Source organism: Hyaena hyaena, unplaced genomic scaffold (genome assembly GCF_003009895.1).
Source record: "Hyaena hyaena isolate Hyena2069 unplaced genomic scaffold, ASM300989v1 scaffold_29, whole genome shotgun sequence".
NCBI lineage: Eukaryota > Metazoa > Chordata > Mammalia > Carnivora > Hyaenidae > Hyaena > Hyaena hyaena.
The window spans coordinates 4,114,054-4,131,740 of NW_024080661.1; the positions used below are offsets into that span (position 1 = coordinate 4,114,054).

General features: G+C 63.8%; 1 protein-coding gene across 1 annotated transcript; it reads right to left on the minus strand.

Moving 5' to 3' along the window:
• Positions 1 to 391: 391 nt before the first annotated feature.
• Positions 392 to 17,191, minus strand: PPP1R9B (protein phosphatase 1 regulatory subunit 9B). The gene is made up of 10 exons (XM_039227748.1): positions 15,351 to 17,191; positions 11,362 to 11,494; positions 9,929 to 10,049; positions 7,955 to 8,059; positions 6,513 to 6,648; positions 5,838 to 5,990; positions 5,668 to 5,721; positions 2,630 to 2,859; positions 2,220 to 2,316; positions 392 to 2,030 (listed from the first exon to the last, which is right to left on the minus strand). Exons 1-10 carry the CDS (start codon positions 16,728 to 16,730, stop codon positions 1,977 to 1,979), a joined length of 2,463 nt encoding a protein of 820 aa, XP_039083679.1. The 5' UTR covers positions 16,731 to 17,191; the 3' UTR covers positions 392 to 1,976.
• Between the last annotated feature and the right edge of the window lie 496 nt (positions 17,192 to 17,687).

Sequence of the window (17,687 nt, forward strand, 5' to 3'; positions counted from 1 at the left end):
CCAGGAAACCTTTGATCCTCAGGTACCTCAGGTAAGGTACCTTGTGAGAGCGGCGACTGGGTATTCCCAGCAGGTTAGACTTCTCAGGGAAGGGACCTGCGGCTCGCCTTGCCCTTGCCGTTATCATTATCTAACCTGTCCTTTGAATTCAGAGGGCTCCTGAAAAGAGGAAATGCAACGGGCCTGAGGAACTCTCTGGAAACCCCAGGCCTCACCAGGAGAAATAGGTGGGTGCTGAGGGAGGCAATGGTGACGAGGAATTTGCTGGGAGCGGGAATATGGGATCTCCGTAGAAGGATCCTCACGGTCAGAGGGAGCACGGGTAGGAGGGGACCGCGGGGCACAGACCCACAACCCTGTCCCTCCCCCGCGAATCAAGAAACCAGTCAGCGACGCTCTGGGGGCTGCTTTTATGGGGGCGACTTGACAGAGGGCATGGTCCGTACAAAACCGGAAACAATACATACATATATATATTATATACAGAGACGCAGTCCTCCGGAGAGGCGGGGCGGGGGCGGTGCCGGCTCGGGAAACCGGAAGCGCCCCGCGGCCCCGCCCACCCTGCCCCGCCCCCTCCATCTGCCGGGGCGAAGAAGTGCGTAGGTCTGGGCTCTGAGACAGCCAGCTCTTTCAGGGGGTGGGGGCACGTCGGGGGGGCAAGAGGTGGGGTTGGGAGGGGCGAGAAATACTGATCGATGGCGTGGTCTATTTACAGGGGTCGAGAAGCCCAAACGGAGACGATGGGGGTTGTCTGTTTTTAAAAAATGAACAAAAATCCAGTCTGGGGCCGGGGCATAAGGAAGAGGCAAAACACAAGAGATGGATCCTGAAAGGGAAGGGGACCTGGGGGCGGGGGGTGGGGTGGGGCGGGGTGTCCCACCTCCCTTGGTCTAGTCCCCCCCCGATTTGGGGTTCAAGTGGGGAAACGGAGTGTATTTCACTTAGAAAGCAGGCTGCCAGCAGGGCAGCCCTGGTCTCCAAAAAGATGAGTAGTAGTAAAATTTTGCCCTCCAGTCAAAACATTGGAAAACTGTGGGTGTGGGTGGACCGAGGTGGAGTCTGCAGTGTCAGTACAAGTCTTCCAGGTGTGGCCCTGGGCAGGACCCGGACTCTCCAGTGGGAAATGCTCCCCTTGCCTAAGACCAGGGGCTCTGCAGCCCCGCCCCCTAAGCTGACCTCTCCTCCTTGGTTCTTCCCAGGCCTGGCCAGGCAACTTGGAGCGCACAGAGGCCACCGAACAGTTCCAGGAGGAGGCTATGGCTATTTGGCACCTGGGGGTAGGGAGGCACAAGGAAAAATTGAGGGCTGCTGCACCAGGAAAGGGGGAGCTGGGGACCAGGTGCCCTGGGCTCTCCCCTTTTCCCAAAGGATGCATGAGAAGTCAGTGCAGGGCCGGTCCCAGCCCCCAGGCTCAGGGGCGGTGGACTCTGTCCCTCCTGGGAGGAAGGGCCAGGATGGATGGGGGAAGGTGTGGAGGCAGCCCCTCCCAGCAGGAGGGTCAGAATGCAACAGAGACAGCACGATGATGGGGGATGGGGAAAGGGCCAAGAAGGTAGAATCTCAAGTCAAGAGGCCCAAGGGCCCGCGGAGGAGCCCGGGGGCAGGGAGCAGCCTCCAGGTGGTGAGATGCCGGGAGAGCCCCCAGCCCCATTCCAGTCCAGAGACAAAGGCTGGAGGTTGTAAAGTCTGGCAGTATGGTCTGCAAGTCCACGTGTCTGTCCACCCCCCAGGCCGACCCTCGGCATCCCTCCGCCTCCGTGCCTTGGCCCCGCAGGGCAAGAAGGAAGCCACTCTTCCAGCCACCTCTGTCTGCCCAGGCCCTCTGGTCCCTGAAGCTGGGGGAGGTGGGGCGGAGGGTGGGGAGTCGGGGCACCTGTCCCCAGGCTGGTAGGGGGCGGGGTGAAGTATTGAGGACAGGGGAGGGAGGACAACAGGAGGGGATTCATTATTGTCCGGTCAAGGAATGATTCCTGTTAAGTAGAATTGGAATTCCTCAGTGTCTGCAGGTTCCCTTCCAGTTCTGAGATCTGGCGAACAAAAGGGAGAGGGGGTCAGGCCCTGCCATTCCGCCAGCCCCTGGTGAGGACATGGTGACCCTGAGCCAGCACCATGACTCTCCCTCTCCCCGTCCAGGATCCCGAGGGGGCACTGGAGGGAGGGTCTGCGCGCTGCCTCCCCTCCATTCAGCCCTGCCCCCAGGACACCCCTGGGCCCACCTTGTCCAGGAGCTTGTCCATCTCCTCCTTCCTTGCCAGCTCTGACTCTTCCAGAACCCGGCGCTGTGCCGTCTCCTTCTTCAGGAACTCGATCTCCCTAGGGGTCGGCAGGGGACAGACCACGGGTGAGGGTGTGTGGTCTGGCTTCCATCCAAGGAGTCCCAGGGCCCTCAGCCCTGTCCTTAGCCCCACCTGAGCAGCGCTGTCCGTCTCTCCCTGTTCTTAGCTCAGGAGGCCCCAAGTCTTCCCAAAGACCCCTCACCATGGGGCCCCCCAACTTCTGTGCTCCTTGCCTCCTTACTCAGCCCGAGGTGGGGAGGCTCTGCCACCAGAGGCCTCTTGCAGTCTACCCTGGGCCAGGGACCCCCCCCAGGGACCCCCCCACACCCCCCAGCGCCCGGGTCGCGTACTTCTGCTGGTAGTCTTTGATGAGACGTTTGGCCTTGCTGTACTTGCGCTCCAGGGCCTGGTACTGGGCCTGGGTCTCCCGCAGGTGCTCGTCCACCGCCTGGCACAGGCTCTGGGCCTCGCCCCAGTAGCCCTCCAGCTTCTCCATGCGCTCCTTGTTCTCCTCGACGCTCTGCTCCAGCTGAGCCTTCTCCACCCGCCACCGCCCCTTCTCCTGCTCCAGGCTCTGCAGCTGCAGAGGGAGCAGCCGTGGGTCAGTGCGGGCCGCAGGGCGCCCCCATCCTGGCCCCTGGGGCCGGTCTCTGGATGATTCCTGCAGAGGTGGAGCCCACTGCCTGTGCGCCCCACCCCCCACAAACTAGTAACTGTCCTTGGCTGAGCCTGAGAACTAAAAACTGGAGAGGGAAGGGGCGCCTGGGTGGCTTAGTCGGTTAAGCGTCCGACTTTCGCTTAGGTCATGATCTCGCGGATCGTGGGTTCGAGCCCCGCGTCGGGCTCTGTGCTGACTGCCAGCTCAGAGCCTGGAGCCTGTTTCAGTCTGTGACTCCCTCTCTCTCTGACCCTCCCCTGCTCACGCTGTCTCTCTCTCTCTCTCCTAGAAATAAATAAAAACATTTTAAAAAAAACATTAAAAAAAATTTTTTTTAAGTCTCTGACCCCATGCAGCTGCANAAAAAAAAAAAAAAAAAAAAAACGTTAAAAAAAAAATAAATAAATAAATAAAAAATAAAAACTGGAGAGGGAAGAGGTGGGAGGTCGGCCTCAGAGCTCCCAGCCCGGGCCCCTGCGCCGCGCACACACCTAGCAGGCCAGAGGCCCAGTCCAGTCCCCGCAGAGCTCTCTGACCTGCGGCAAGGCACCTTCGGCCATAGGCCTCAGTCCTCCCGTCTGTGAAATGAGACTGCTTCCTGCCTTGCCAAGCTCTCAGGGCTACAGGAAGATGGTGGACGGGAAAGAGCAGAGCAGGTGAGGGTCGCCGTCGCCCTCTGTCACCTCCGCAGCTCTGGCCCTGCTGACCAGTCCCTGCGTCTGCAGCTTCCCACACAATCCTGGCTCCTCCCTCCCACCTTATCCACGTTCCTCGCAGGCACCCCGCCCGCACAAATCTATTCCTCCTTCCTGTGATCTCACTGCCATGCCAGGGCTCAGCCTCAAGCCCCTACCTGCCCCTCCGAGCTCGCTGGCTGCGAACGCCGCCTGCTGTGCCCCAGCCACGTGGGCTTTCCTGCAGATCCTCAGAGCTGCCACGTTCCCTCTTGCCACAGGGCCTTTGCCCGTGCCATTCCCTCTGCTCCCCTCCCCCACCTGCTCTCTCCCTTGCCCCACGGTCTCCCACTAGCTTACTTTTCGGCCCTCTGCTCAGCGTATCACTTCCCCAGAGAAGTCTCCTGTGATTCCCTCCAACAGCACCCCCCACACACACACACTCGGGCTGGATCAGGCTCTCCTGCTCTAGGAGCTCGACACCCCTGTATCCCCCTCTGGAGCCCCGTGTCAGCTGGTAAGGATGCAGACACCAGCGCGTGCACTGAGCCGCACAAGGGCAGGTGTCAAATGTGCATCCGCCCCCATAGGGACTGGAACAGGGCTGGGCAGGTGGACGGTACCCTGCTGGCCTTTACAAACACAAAGCAGGAACGGACCCTTGGCGCTCCCCCTCGCCTTCATGGCCTGCACAGAGCGGGGCCCATCATCTTGGCCTCAGAAACGCAGCTCCGACCCGTCCCTCCTACCCATACCCTGCGCCTGCCCTCTGGGCAGCCCTGGCCACCACGCCCCCCAGGACACCACCAGGGCCTCTGACTGGTTTGCCAGCCTCCAAGTCCTGCCCACCCCCATGTCCTCCGGCCCCACAGGCAGTGACCTTTGCCCCTTTATACACCCCCTGTGGCCACAGGACCAAGGCCAGAGTCCTCAGCGGGGAGTGGGGACCCTGCGAGGCTCAGACCATCTCGGCGGGCCAGCACCGCCTCCCACCTTGTCCCCGTAGGAATGGCTCCCACAGCCGGCGGGCCTCCTCCAAGCTCAGCCTCACTCCCCCTGGGAGTGCCCTTCCTCTGCCTCAGTCTCCTAAACCCGGCCCGGCCCCCAGCGGTGACCTCTCCTCCTTTCGTGTGTGGTGGGTGGACCGAGGCTGTGTGGCTCCAAGTCCCTTGCCCCCCACCATACCAGAAGCCCCGTGGCAGCGGGGGTTCTAATGTCCTGGCCCAGCAGGGGCCCAATACCCACGTTTCACAGGAAGTCCGTGTATCAACATGCCTGCGAGCACGTGGGCGCTCTGAGAGGGTGTCCGTGCATGGGACGTAAGCGTGTTTGTGCATGTCATGCGTGTTACCATCTGGTACCGTCAGCGTGAGCCCCGCTGTGAGAACACACGTGTCCTGGGACCCTCGTCCTGCGGGATGGTCATGCCTGTGGGTCTCAGCCGATGAATACAGAGCGTCTACATGTACAGGCTGATCACCTGGGTATACAGTCCCGTGAAGCAGGAGCCTCTGCGTCCATGCCGAGTGGGCGTCTCTAAGAGACCTTGGGGAGTGGGCCTGGGGCTACTACGTGCCTGGGGTCCTGGCTGGCACGTGTCAGTGGGCAGATCACTGAGTAGCTTACGTTACCGGGCTGTATAGGGGACCTGTATGAGACACCACGAATGTGAAGACTACATCTAGTGCAACCTAGTGTCATTCAGCGTAATCGCTCACAGCTCGATTTTTTTTTGAGCACCTATATTATGTGTCAGGTGCTGTGCTAAGGACTGTATACGCGTTATGCCCTCAAATCCCCTCAACGATCCTACAGTGTTGGCCCTATTATCGTCCCATTTTGTAGGTGAGGAGACTGAGGCACAGGGCAGCGAGCGGATGGTGGCACGGATGGGTCCAGACCTCATGCTTTTTACACCACGCTCCCTTGCCTCAGAGTAGCTTGTTTTGAGTCTGCCTGCGGGTGACGGACGAGTGGCAGCGTCCACAGGTGTGGAGGTAGGGGGTCGTCTTCCCCCGCCAGCCCTCAGACCCCACTCCCCCTGCTATATTCTTACCTTCCTTTTTAGCTGCTGGATCTCTGCCTCGGTCACGGCATGCTTGATCTGGAGCTGTGGGGGCGGAGAGGCAGGCGCTCAGCTCTGGCCCGAGGGGACCGCTCCGCAGGGCGGGATAATTGCCAGCTTGTGCCCTCCCCCAGCCCGGGGCCCCCTCCCCCTCTGCCCACCTCCTTGAACTTGTGCACCAGCTTCTCGGGCTCCATGTCCACGGGGGACAAGGCATCCTCATTTTCTGCCAGCTCAAACACCTCGATGGCCATCTCGCCGCCTGGGAACGTGGGGCTCAGCTCTTCTTCCTCGTCGGTGGCATATTCTCCCGTCTGTGAAGGGAGGGAGGGGACAGCACACCCTGTCCACCCCAGGCTCACTTGGCCCTGATGCGCAGCACTTAGACTGGCAACAGGTTTCCCAAGTCAGGCTGGGGGGGTGCTGCCCGGGGGCGTGGTTCAAGCTGGGCCCAGGGCAGTAGGCGTGGTTGGCACCTTCTGGGGAGTCCCCTGAGGGCACGGTAGTTCCCCCCATAGGACACAGCCTGTGCTTTTCCCTTTACACTATGGGTCCCCTGAGGGTAGAGGCCCTGTACGCCTTCCCGCCAGAGGAGGGACTCTTTGAAGGAGCTGTGTTTTTCTTGTAGGAGCAAGAAGGCTCTCTGAAGACAGAAAGTGTGATTCCTGCCATAAGACTCAAGTGTTCTTTGAAGGTAGGGATCCCCCCCCGGGTAGGGACGGGCGCCCCTCGCCTTCTTTACAAGGCCTGGGAAAGCAGGGGTCCAAGGATGGTTGTAATGCTCTGTCCAGCCACCAGGGGGCGATGATGCGCGCAGTCAGGCAGGGAGTCCCTACCTCCTCGTCGTCCTCCCCATACTGGGCGTATCTCTGCTCCATCATCTCCCGCTGCCATCGCTCCTGTTCCAGGGTCTGCTGAATCAGCTGGGCCACCTCACTCTGCTCGCCCGGCCGCTCCCGGCCGATCATAAACCTGCAGGGGCATCAGCGTCATATGCCTTCGCCTCCGTCTTCGCCTGGGTATTGCCACCATCCTTCCCTACTGGTGCACCACCTCCACATCCAGACCCTCCCAAGGGAGGTGAAACGAGAGGGCCGACTTCAGAGGCCGTGGAGTGTTAATAATGAATGGGGGAGCCGGGGGCCCTTACTGGGTTTCCTTCCCCAGGGAGGCACAAGGCCCACTAACCCTGGCAGCCAGTTTGGGGGGAGGGGCGATGTCGGTCAAACCCTCCCTGCTGGGCTGCAGGGGACAGGAGTTCAGAAGCTGCCTGGCCAGGGGGGCTCTTCCTCCACGACAGAAGAGAAAACGAGGCAGGGGGATGGTGATGCTGACCCATCCCAGCAGCCTGCTTCTCCATCCCCCTGCCCTGGGGCTGCGGAGGGGCTTCGTGTGTAACCTCCAAGCCCCCAAGCTTCAGGAAGGGGCGGGATGATGGTGCGTGGAGATTAGGACAGAGAGGAAACAGTGGAACTTCCAGGCACCAGCCCCTCCTCTCCGTGGCCACCCACATCCTGTTTCTGTCCACCGCCCTTTCCTGGGGGCAGTGCCCCTCTTGGAGGGGGCGGGGGGTGGTCTCTGAATGTTTTGCGGGAGCAGGACACAAGGAGTCTAGAACCCAGTTTCCTTCACTGACAGGCCAAGGGAGGTAAGGCCCCCAGGACCGCACAGGGGTGAGGAGGGAAGGATGAAGGGGCCTGGTGGGGAGGCTCCAATCTGGACCAAGTCTCCCTGCACATCTTGGTTCTCTGGTGAGTTAGTGACGGACACGTGAGGGAAGAATAAATCCAAGAGGCCAGTCTGGAGGTGTAGCGGGCCACGGGCCTTGAAGGCTGTGCTGGTGGCCAGCCAGGCTCAGGGGCTTGGGAGAGGACAGCAAGCGCGGGACAGGGATGCGGGCACAGCAGTTCTTTCGGGCAGGGGAGGCCGCGGCAGCCCCTCTGTAAGGTGGGCCAACCAGTGGCTCAGCTGGTTAATCGTCCGACTCTCGGAGTCAGCTCAGGTCATGATCTTAGGGTTTGTGAGTTCGAGTCCCGCCACGTTGGGCTCTGAGCTGACGGAGCGGAGCCTGCTTGGGATTCTTTTTCTCTCTGTCCCTCCCCTGCTTGCTGCTCTCTCTTTTTCATAATATATAAAAATAAACTCTAATTTAAAAAAATTATAAGGGGGGCTACCCAGAACCTTAGCCGGGTGTGGCCCGGTGGGCTGAGTGCCAGGACGAGGGCCAAACCTCCATCTGCTCCCGCTCCCCAGCCCGCCCCCCGCTCCCGACCCTTACCGCACGCGACCCTTGGTGTTCCGGAGCACAGAGGCTGCAAAGCTCTGGGTCACTCCCACCAGACTCGTGCCATCCACCTCCACAAGGAGATCATTCACTTGGATCCTGGGAGAGGCCACACTGGTTAGCGGGGCTCACAGGGGAACCGCAGCTGAGATAGAGGCGTTCCCCCTCCCATCCGGAACTTGAGGCTCAGTCCCCACTGGGCCCCGGTACTTTGTCTACTTGCATAAAATGCATGAGGCCAGAGGGTCAGGTATCCTCCAGGCTCACCGGTAGACGGTGAGCCCCGGGCAGGCAAAGCAGACACAGGCATGCGGGACCCGGAGTGGTGACAGTCACACCCCTGGCCCCTCCTCCGTGACACCCGACAGAGGGGGGCAGCATCCCAAGTTTGTTACCGCCATGCACGCTGCCAGGGGCCCGAAGCACAGGTGACACATGGTCCGCTTACAAGTTCACGTCTGCAGACCTGGGTCTGCAGATTTTCTGCCAAATGGCCAAGAGCCATGTAGCAAACCGTCGTCCTCACGCACCGGCCCGTAGGCTCACAGCACCCTCCCTGGGGCACACAGCCGCCACCGCGGTCCTGGTGTGGCACCAGAGGCCCTACTTCTCCGCACAAGGAGAGGGACGGGCAGGAAGGAACTGGCCGGATCCCTGGCCGCTGCCTTCCTCCACTCCTACCTCCCATGGAGCTCCAGGCCTCCTCTCCGGCCTCCTATGCGGAAATGGAGGAAACGGCCTATTGTGAAGAGCTCCCCCCCTCCGCCTGTGTGCCCCACATGTGGCCACTCTGTCACACGGACACACATTCCCCACACCGCCAACAGATGACCACAGAGAAGGCTCTGGAAATTCAAGTGAGTGGGTAAGCGAAAGAGCGGAGGCTGTCACCTTCCTTTTGTCCATCCACCCCCCTGTGCCACTTGGGCCACAGCAGGCAGAAGCACCCTGAACGAGGCAACCCAGAGTCCGGCAACATGACCCCAAGTCAGCCGGCCCTCGCAGGGACACCCACTCACCTCTGTCACATGGAGGGGTCCGGGTTTGGAGGCACCAACCCAAGGCACCCCTGATATCTGGGGATGCCCTAAAGCCCATCCCACTTCCCCCCTGCGACACACACACACACACACACACACACACACACACACAGCGGAGTGGCCCACGGCGGGGCCACTGGGCTGCCTGGGGCTCAGGAGGCCCTTCCCGAACCTTCTGACCCCTCCGGCCTCAGATGCCAAGCACAAGCACACATGCGCTTACATGCACACACACGAGAAGCGTCTCCTCCCCAGGCACGGCCCACCAATCTTTCTAGCCCCCCACGCACCTGGACCCCCCTTGCTCTCTATGCTCTCACCACACACCCCTGCTTTCAGTCCCCATTCTAGAACCCATTGCACACTCTACGCCCTCAGCCTGGCTAACTCCTGCTCATCCTTCAGGTGTCGGCTCCAACATCACCTCCGCCAAGAAGCCTTCCCTACTAGCCATAGACAACGAGTCCTCCTTTTTATGCCTTCACGGCACCCCATACTACATTTCCCATATTTTCTGTGTCCACTTGGATGTCTGTCTGCCTCACCACACCACGTGCTTCTTGAGGAGCAAGGCCCTCATCACTGGCTCCCCAGGGCTTGCTCCAGCCCCACCACAGAGCCAGGGACTCGGTATTTGCTAAGTAGAGCAAAAAAGCTCGGGGATCCACCAGGAGCACAGCCCCCGTGCCCGTGCTCTCCCGACCACAGCCCAACGCACACTCAGAACCCGGACATACGACGCCTCCAGGCAGTCCTCCATCCTCACCGCCCGAATGTAAGTGCCGTGACGGCAGGGGTCCCATCAGTTGTGTTCGGCGCTGCTCCCCCTGGACCAGCACAGTAAGGCTCCCAGACCACCCGAGCCCCACACAGAGCCCAACACAGACTGGGGCCCACCCTGGCTCAGCAGGGGAGGGGGAGGCGGTACCTGCCGTCCCGATGGGCTGCGCCACCCTCAGTCACGGTCTTCACGAAGATGCCCAGCTTCTCCAGGCCCATGTCCGCCCCGGCCCCCATACCGATGATGCTGATGCCCAGACCCTCGGAGTCTGTGGAGCAGAAAGTCGTGAGAGGTTGGCGTGGGCAGGTGGGGGGCAGGGGCAAGGCGTTCCCCGGGGCTTTGAGGGTGGACATGATGAGAGACTCCCCTCCCCCCATCTCCATTGTCACCCCAGGGCACAGCCCCACCTCAGGCAGCAGGTCCACGCTTAGGGGATGTCCAGGACTGGGTGAGGGACACACCTTCTGTCCACACTCTCTCTATCAGGCCACCGAGGGTGCTCGTGGGTCACTGCCTGCTCTGTACCCCCCACCCCCAAGAACCAATGGGCATCAGGGCGTGCTGAGGGTGGCCTGGGGGGCGGGCCAGGGACTACGGTGCAGGCAGATGAGGGGCACAGAGGGACGGGATGGCCTGGGGGTGGCCACGGTGGAGCTGGTCTCACGCACACTCCCAGCCTCAATGACTGAAGATCGCCTGCTTTGCCCTCCACAGCTGTCCCCTCCTGTCTCATGGGCCTCTGACATCCAAAGGCTTATCTTCCCCCACAAACAGGCTCTTCTTGTCTGCCACTCCCTCCAGGGGCCCGAGAGTCACCTGGATTCCTCCCTCCCCCTCACGGCCTCAGGCGGGCCGAAGGGCCACCAGGTCCTGCAGATTCTTGCTCCCAAGGCTCTCTCAAGCACACCCACTTCCCACGCAGCCCGTCACCAGGTCCTCCCCACTGTGGCCTCTCCCCATCCACTTCGGGCCCCTTCTCCCCACAGCGCGGCCTCCGGTGGCCTTCCTAAAAGCCCTTTCCCGCGCCCTGCCACGGTGTCCCAGTCCGTCTCAGAGAGAAAAGACGGTGGCCTCCACGCGGCCTACGAGGCCCCACGTACCCCTCTTGCCCTCGTGATCCAAATCCGGCCAAGTCTCTCTTCTCTCTTTCCCGCAAGCATTCCCCTCTGCAGAGCTCAACGCAAGCACTCCTTCCTTGGGGACCCCACTGGCCTGGGTCTACGTGCTGGTGCAGCGGCCCCCGCCCATCCCTGCCCAGCCCGTGAGGACACGGTTAGCCCGGGGGTGTCCCCTCAGTGCCCGCCTCCCATCATGGCGCGGCCCACACCGAGCCCGGATGCCCAGTCCCGGCAGCTGGACGGGCACACAGTGGGGCAGGACGGGGTCGGGGGTGGGAGCTCTGGCCGCACTGGAGTCCATGTGGCTGGGGGGACTAGCAGAGGCAGAGTAGACACCAAAGTCCCTGAGGAAGCCCCCCACTCCCACCCCCAGGGCCCAGGGCAGAGCTGGAGCCAGAGAAGAGCCCCCCCCCGCCCCCCCGGCACCCACCCCTACCCCACGGCCTGGCCCGGACGTCTCACCCTTCTCCAGCTCCACCGGGAACAGCTCCAACCTCTCCACCCGCTTCTCCAGCTCGTACTCCGCGGAGGCGGCCATGGGATCCACGTCCTCGTTGCGCCGGTCGTAGTCCTCGTTGGAGTAGGTGCTGAACACCTGCGGGGGGGCCGCTGGTCAGGGCGGGTGCGGGGAGGCTGCCAGGGCAGCCTGCGGCCACCCCCTGGTGTCCCCGTCCTGCCCCAGGCCTCCCCCAGCCCCCAGATGACCCCCGCTCGGAGGGAAGGCCCTTCTAGCGCTGGAGTCCACGGGGCAAGAGGGAAAGGGACGACCCTGGCCGCCACACCGTCATTCTCTCCTGCGGCCGCAGCTGGGCACCAGCATTGGCTGCTGTGGAAGGAAAGGAAGGGCAGTCCTGGAGAAACCGTCAGGCTCCGGAAGCCGGCTCTCCAGGTCAGAGGCAGACAGACCAAGAGACTGGGGCAGGAGGAGACGCGAGGACCCAGAGGGCCAGACAAGGGCAGACGCGGATGGCAGGAGAGTGGGGCTGAGCGGGAGCAGACGGGAAGTGGAGGAGGGGAGTCTGGAGAATGGAGAAGATCGAGAGGATGCCAGATGGGGAGAGAGGGGGGAGCGGGTGTGAGACGCAGGGTGAGGGGAGGGAGGAGGAGAGAGAGGGACAGAGAGGCACCCAGGACCCGGCTGACCTGAACTCGGAGTTGAGGCTGGGGTCAGGGACAGAGGCAGGAGGGATCGCCCCACCCCCAGGGAGAAAGGGGAGCACTGCACTTGAGGTGCCCCTCAGGTGACAGGAGGCGGGGCGGGAGAGAACGCCGGGCCCACATGGCCTGGCCTGCATGGCTGGGCCTCAGTTTCCCTCCAGAGAAGCAGCTCTGAGGTGTGCCCCTTACCCTCCATGCACCAGGTGGCCGGGCCAGAGGCTCAGGACCCTGGTGAGAGCAAGGGGCTCAGGCAGGGGTGGAGCCTCTCCGAGGAGAGGAGAGGAGGGCCACAGTAAGCCCAGCCTGCGGGGAGGCCCCAAGGCCAGCCCTACCTTGCCGTCCCCTGTACCCTCCGCTATCTCCTTCCTGTGGCCCTCTTCCTGTGCGAGCAGGAGAACTCGACCCTCCCCCAGAGAGCAGAAAAGCTAGGGCAGGGGCTCTATGACAGTGCCTGAATCTGGGTCCGGGGGGGTACCCCCCAGTGGGAGGTGAATGAGCACCATTTGGGGCACCGTGACACGTTCACGCTTTATTGCCTGCAGCGACAGGTTGGCACCCCTTGGGAGCCACGCGGGGGCGAGGAGGGGTGGGCGCAGCTCTATCAAGACGGTGGGGCCTGAGGCCTGAGCAGCTGGGGTGGAGCGCCGTGTCCCCCGAGGCCCCTGCCAGGGCCCTCTCTCCCCGGGGCACCCTGGCGGGCAGTCGACTTGTGCCCTGGCCTTTGTTTGCACTCGGCTCAGTGTCACCCTCCAGGCCCCACCACCAGAGCCTCACTCCCACAAGGGGGGTATCAGAGGGTTAGAAGTGCAGCTGGGAGGGGCCTTTGTGGTCCCTTCACTCACTGCCCTCAATTTCACCGCATCAGAGAAACTCGAGCTCAGGCCCCTTGAAGCTCATTCTCAGTCGTGCAGGGGCCTCCTGACGCCTGGCCATTGGCCTCCAAGCCCCCAGTCCGCACACAGAATAAGAAGCCAGGTCTGCCGCTAAGGTCACTCGGGTTGGCCAGGGGCTGGGCAGGGTGAGTGAGACTGCGCCCAGCGGGCCCGGGCAAGTGGGTCTGCCTGTGACATTGTCCGCATTGCCCTCATGCCCCGGACCTAGCAAACGGGCTTTGGCGACTTTTGCATGAGTCCCTGGACCCTCACCCTCTGCTCCAGCAGACAGGGGCCCTTCACGCCAAACCCCTCCAGGTGGGGGTGCATGCGGCCAAAACACACTCCCAGCCTGTCCTCGGCTTTGCCCTCCCCTCTGCTAGCCTACCGCACCCTGCCCCGGTGCAGGAAACCCAGCCCCCAGCCTCAGAGGCCCCAGGCCAGCCCCACATCACCCACCACAATGTGCCCGGCCCATCGCAGGGCCCAGTCCCCCGCCCCAACCGCCAACACGGAACTGGGCTCTCTGTCCTCAGCAGAAACCTCCATAAGGGCGACAACTGGGCCATCCGTAAGGGCCCGAGACCCTCAAGTCGGCGTCAGTGCGGAGTGGGGGCAGGGAAGGGGAAAAACTGGGACCCACCGCCCAGGGTGGGGAGGAGGAAGTCCCCAACAAGGTCAAAAGTCAGACATACCAAGGCGGCAGCACGGACCACTGGCTCCCACCCTCCTGCGAGCAACGGCCACCAGGGAGTCAGGAAACAGTGCTCCAAATCGTGCGCTATTTTTTACCCAAAAATCAGGGTAAGGTGTCAAATATAGACAGTCAGAGGCCCAGGACTGAAAGACCAAACTCCACCTCTAACGGGATCAGGCCACTCAGAGAAGTGGTTGCGGGTGGGAGGGTCCTGACTCCCTCCGTGGTCCCTACCTCCTCTGCCGGGGTCCCAAGAAACACCATAACCTTCCTTCCATTCCAGCCCGATCCTGTTGCCCTGGGGAGGGGGAGGGGGAGGGCTGGGAAAGGACATGTAAGGTCGCAGACCCAGATGGGGAAGGAATGGTGTGGCTGGAGTAGCACCTTTCAGAGCCCAGCTGGGGGAGAGGGGGAAGAGGGGAGGAGCAGGAGGGACGGGAGGAAACTTGGGCAGCCTTGGCGTCCAGGAGCAGTTCTGGAAACTTCAAGCAAACAGATGAGGGTTTGACTGGGGAGGGGTAAAGGCAGGGTCCAGGCCTTAGGAGAGTTCGAGGGCCTGGACATCCCCCTCACCCTGCCCCCCCCCCCTCGCCCCGGGCAGTGGACCTGGCGCTGGGCACAGCTGAGCCTGGGGCAGTGAGAAAGGGCCATCCAGACTGGATGTGCTGGCCAAGCTTGGAGGGTGGCAGGAAGGGGAGCGGGGTGACCTGGGGCTCTTAATTCATCCCAGGGATGTCCCCCTACCCAGACCCCGTCGGTACTGTTCTGAGGATCCCTGGGCACTGGCACAAGCCACACACCCATCACCAAGAGCGATGGTGGGGAGGTGGGGCACTGAGACCCCCAAAAGGGGCAGCTCCCTTTTAGGGCGCCCGGAGAAAGTGGCGAGAGTTCTGGGAGTTTGCCAAGGCCCCAGGAGTCAGGCCTCCCCAGCAGCCAAGAGAAGACGCCTGTGGGCAGCTGCCAGGCATTCTGGGGGCTTTCCCAGCCCCACCCCCTCTCTTCAAGGCCCAGCCCCCTCATGGGCCAGGCAAGGTGCCCGTTCCCCTGGTGCAACCCAGCACCTCCCCCTCCCCAGCTGGCCCAGCACAGACCCCAGGGAACTGGGCCCCAGCGCCAGGCCTCTCCCCCACCCCCAGTCACATGGGCCCAGCCCTGCTCACCCTCATAGACCTGCTTCCCTCTTTCACTTCTGCAAACTTGGGGCAGGGGCTGCAGACAGGAGGGAGGAAGGGCTGCGCTCCCCTACACCTTCGTTTTAGGAAGTTCTTGGCGCCTCCCTCCTCTACAGGGGCAAAGCAGGGGGTGTTTCTAAGCGCCCCCACCTCTCCCGCCCAGAGTGGAGTAAGGACCAATGTGGTCTCCTGAGGACACGCACACAGAGACACACACCTCTCAGCCTCAGGCAGCCACCGGGGGAAGAGCGTCTGGGAGAGGAAGGGAGAGCAGGTGTCCCAGGATGCGGGCGCGGCGCAGCCCGGGCGAGGTGGCAGGCAGAGGAACCTGAGGGCAGGTCGGGGCAGGCCGCCCTGTCTCGGGCCTGAAAATCGTGCCCCTCTGACAAACAGCTGGAACTCCCCCACGCCCCCCTCGGGGTGGTAACTTCTGGGAAGGGGGCTGGGTGGCAGGGGCTGACTCAGCCTGCCAAACCCGGCTGGCGAGGCGGGGGCGACGGCGTGCACGTGGCAGGGGCGGCGCGGGGGCGGGGATGGGGGCTCACTCACTTGGATGGGCGCCGTGCTGAAATGGATCTTCCGGCTCGGGGCCGGGTCCTCTTCTTCCGAGAGCCCCGGGATCTCCACGCACCCCGACTCGGGCTCATAAGGGGGCTCCCCATCTTCCTCGTCGTCTTCGTCGTCCTCCTCCAGGGCACTGCCCCCAGAGTCCTCCCCCAGCCCACTGTAGGCGCTCACGTCCACCAAGTCTGCCTCCGAGAAGTCCTCCTTCTTGGACTCATCCGCCTCCTCGGGGGCCACGTCCGGGGCCCGGCCGTTGCCCACCCCCCTCTCGGGCGCCGCTACGGCCGCCGGGGCCTCCTCCAGGGCCGCCTGGGCCTTCTGCTCCTCCGGCGGCGCGGGGCCGGCTGTGGTTGCCAAGGTGCTGCCATTCTCCAGGGCCGCGTGGACCGTCACCTCCGCCTGAATCACCTCCCCAGGCGCCGCCTCGGCCTCCGACTCCCCGCTCTCCTCCACCTCCACGGGCTTAATCTTGCGCACCTCCCGGGGCTTGGGGGGCGGCCGGGCAGGGGCCACTCGGTGCTGCGGAGGCTGCTGCCCTCCTGGGCCGCGTTCCTTCTCGGCCGGTGCATCCCCCGACGGGGCGGGCGGCGGCGGCGGCGGCGGCTGGAACACCCGGGACCGCTTACTGACCAGCTTCGAGTTGACCTGGGGAAGCCCGGCGGCCGCGGCCCTGGGGAGCCCGGGCCCACGGTGGAGGCCGGTCCTCGAGTCGGCCTTCTCGAAGACGGCGCTGAGCTGGCTGACCGTCGGCGACACGGCGTCCGCGTCCAGCTTGTCCAGCGCCTCGGTGCTGCCGTTGAAGCGCACCACGACGTCCAGCTTCCGGTCCTGCAGGCCGGCGCGCTCCTGCCTCAGCAGCCGCCGCGCTGCGGCCTCCTTGTCGCCGCCCGCGGCTGCCGGGACGCTCCGTTCGAACAGCTTCCGCGTCTCCTGCAGCCGGGACGGCGGGTGCGGCGGCGGCGCGGGCTGCGCCGAGGGCGCGGGCTTGGAGTCGAAGCGGCTCACGCGCTCCGACACGCTGGTGCCCAGCTTGAGCAGGGCGCTGTGGTCCACGTTCTCGTTCAGGCTGCTGGCCCGCGGCAGCGACAGGCGCACGCCGCGCTCGGGCGCCCGCGGGGCCTCGGTGGGGCCCGCGCCGCCGCCCGCCTCGCCCGGCGGCCCCGCCGTCGTGCCCATCTGCAGGAACATACTTTTGATGCGGTGGACGTTGGAGCCATATTTCTTGTGGTGGGCCGCCTTGGGTGCCTCGTCGGGCCCGGGCGCGTCGGGCGGCTTCAGCGCCTGGATGCCCGCCTCGTAGGCGCTGCGGTGCGGGGAGGCGCTCCGGAGGGGACCCCCGGGCCCCCGCGGCTCCGTCTTCATCATGGTGGGGGGAGACGGGGGCGCATCCCCTCGCTTCCCGCTCCCCCCCTCCAACAGGCGGCTGGCCAAGTCGGGACCACCGCCCCCTCCCCCCCCGAGAAAAAGAAACCCCGGAAGGCCTTTTTTAGGCTCCCCCCAACCAAGCTGCCAAAAACAGTTAACCCCGCTTAAAAAAAAAAAAAAAAAAGGAAAAAAAAAACCCTCCGAGCGCCCTGTGTGGGTCGCCTCCCCCAATCCAGCTGCCACAGCCAGCCAGCCCCTCTTTCAAAGCCCGAGAGATTGGCCTGCTACGGTCGCCCCCACCCAAATTAGAAAAGCGGCGGCCGGGGCCGGTGGGACCGCGCGCCCTGCCCGCGAAGCAGCGGCGGAGGCGCCGGCTCACATCGTCCGAGGCGGTGTCAGTGGGGCTGGCAGCCCGGGCGTCCCCCACCCCGGCCGGGGGCCTCGGCTCTCGGGGGGCCCGGCACCCCGGCGCCCATGGCTGCTCGGCCGGCCCGGGCCGCTCCGCCGCCGCGCCACCCTCCCTCCCTCCCTCCCCCCCGCGCCCCGAGCCTCGGTCTTTCTCTGGCTCTGCCGGAGCGGCGGCTGCCCGAGACCGAGCGGCTGCCCTTCTCGCCGCCGCCGCTGGGGGACTGGCACCTCTGGGTCCTAAAGGGATCGGATTTCCGGGGCCGGAATGCGTGAGCCCTCCCCTTCCCCTCCTCCCGAACGTGTCCCCTCCCCTGCCCGTCCCTCGCCGACCGCCTGACGCTGACCCCAGATCCTGGCCTGCCCTCTTCAGCCCTTCCATCCCAGCCTCTGGCTGCGGCTTATCACAACCCACAAAAGCACACCCGCACCAAATACCGGGTGCGGGGAGGCAATCTGGCCCCAGTGGTCTCTGTGCGGTCCTGTCTCCGTCCCAAATGTGAAGGGAGATTAGTGGGGCGGGGCAAAGGATCATTTCCTTCAAGGTCCTTG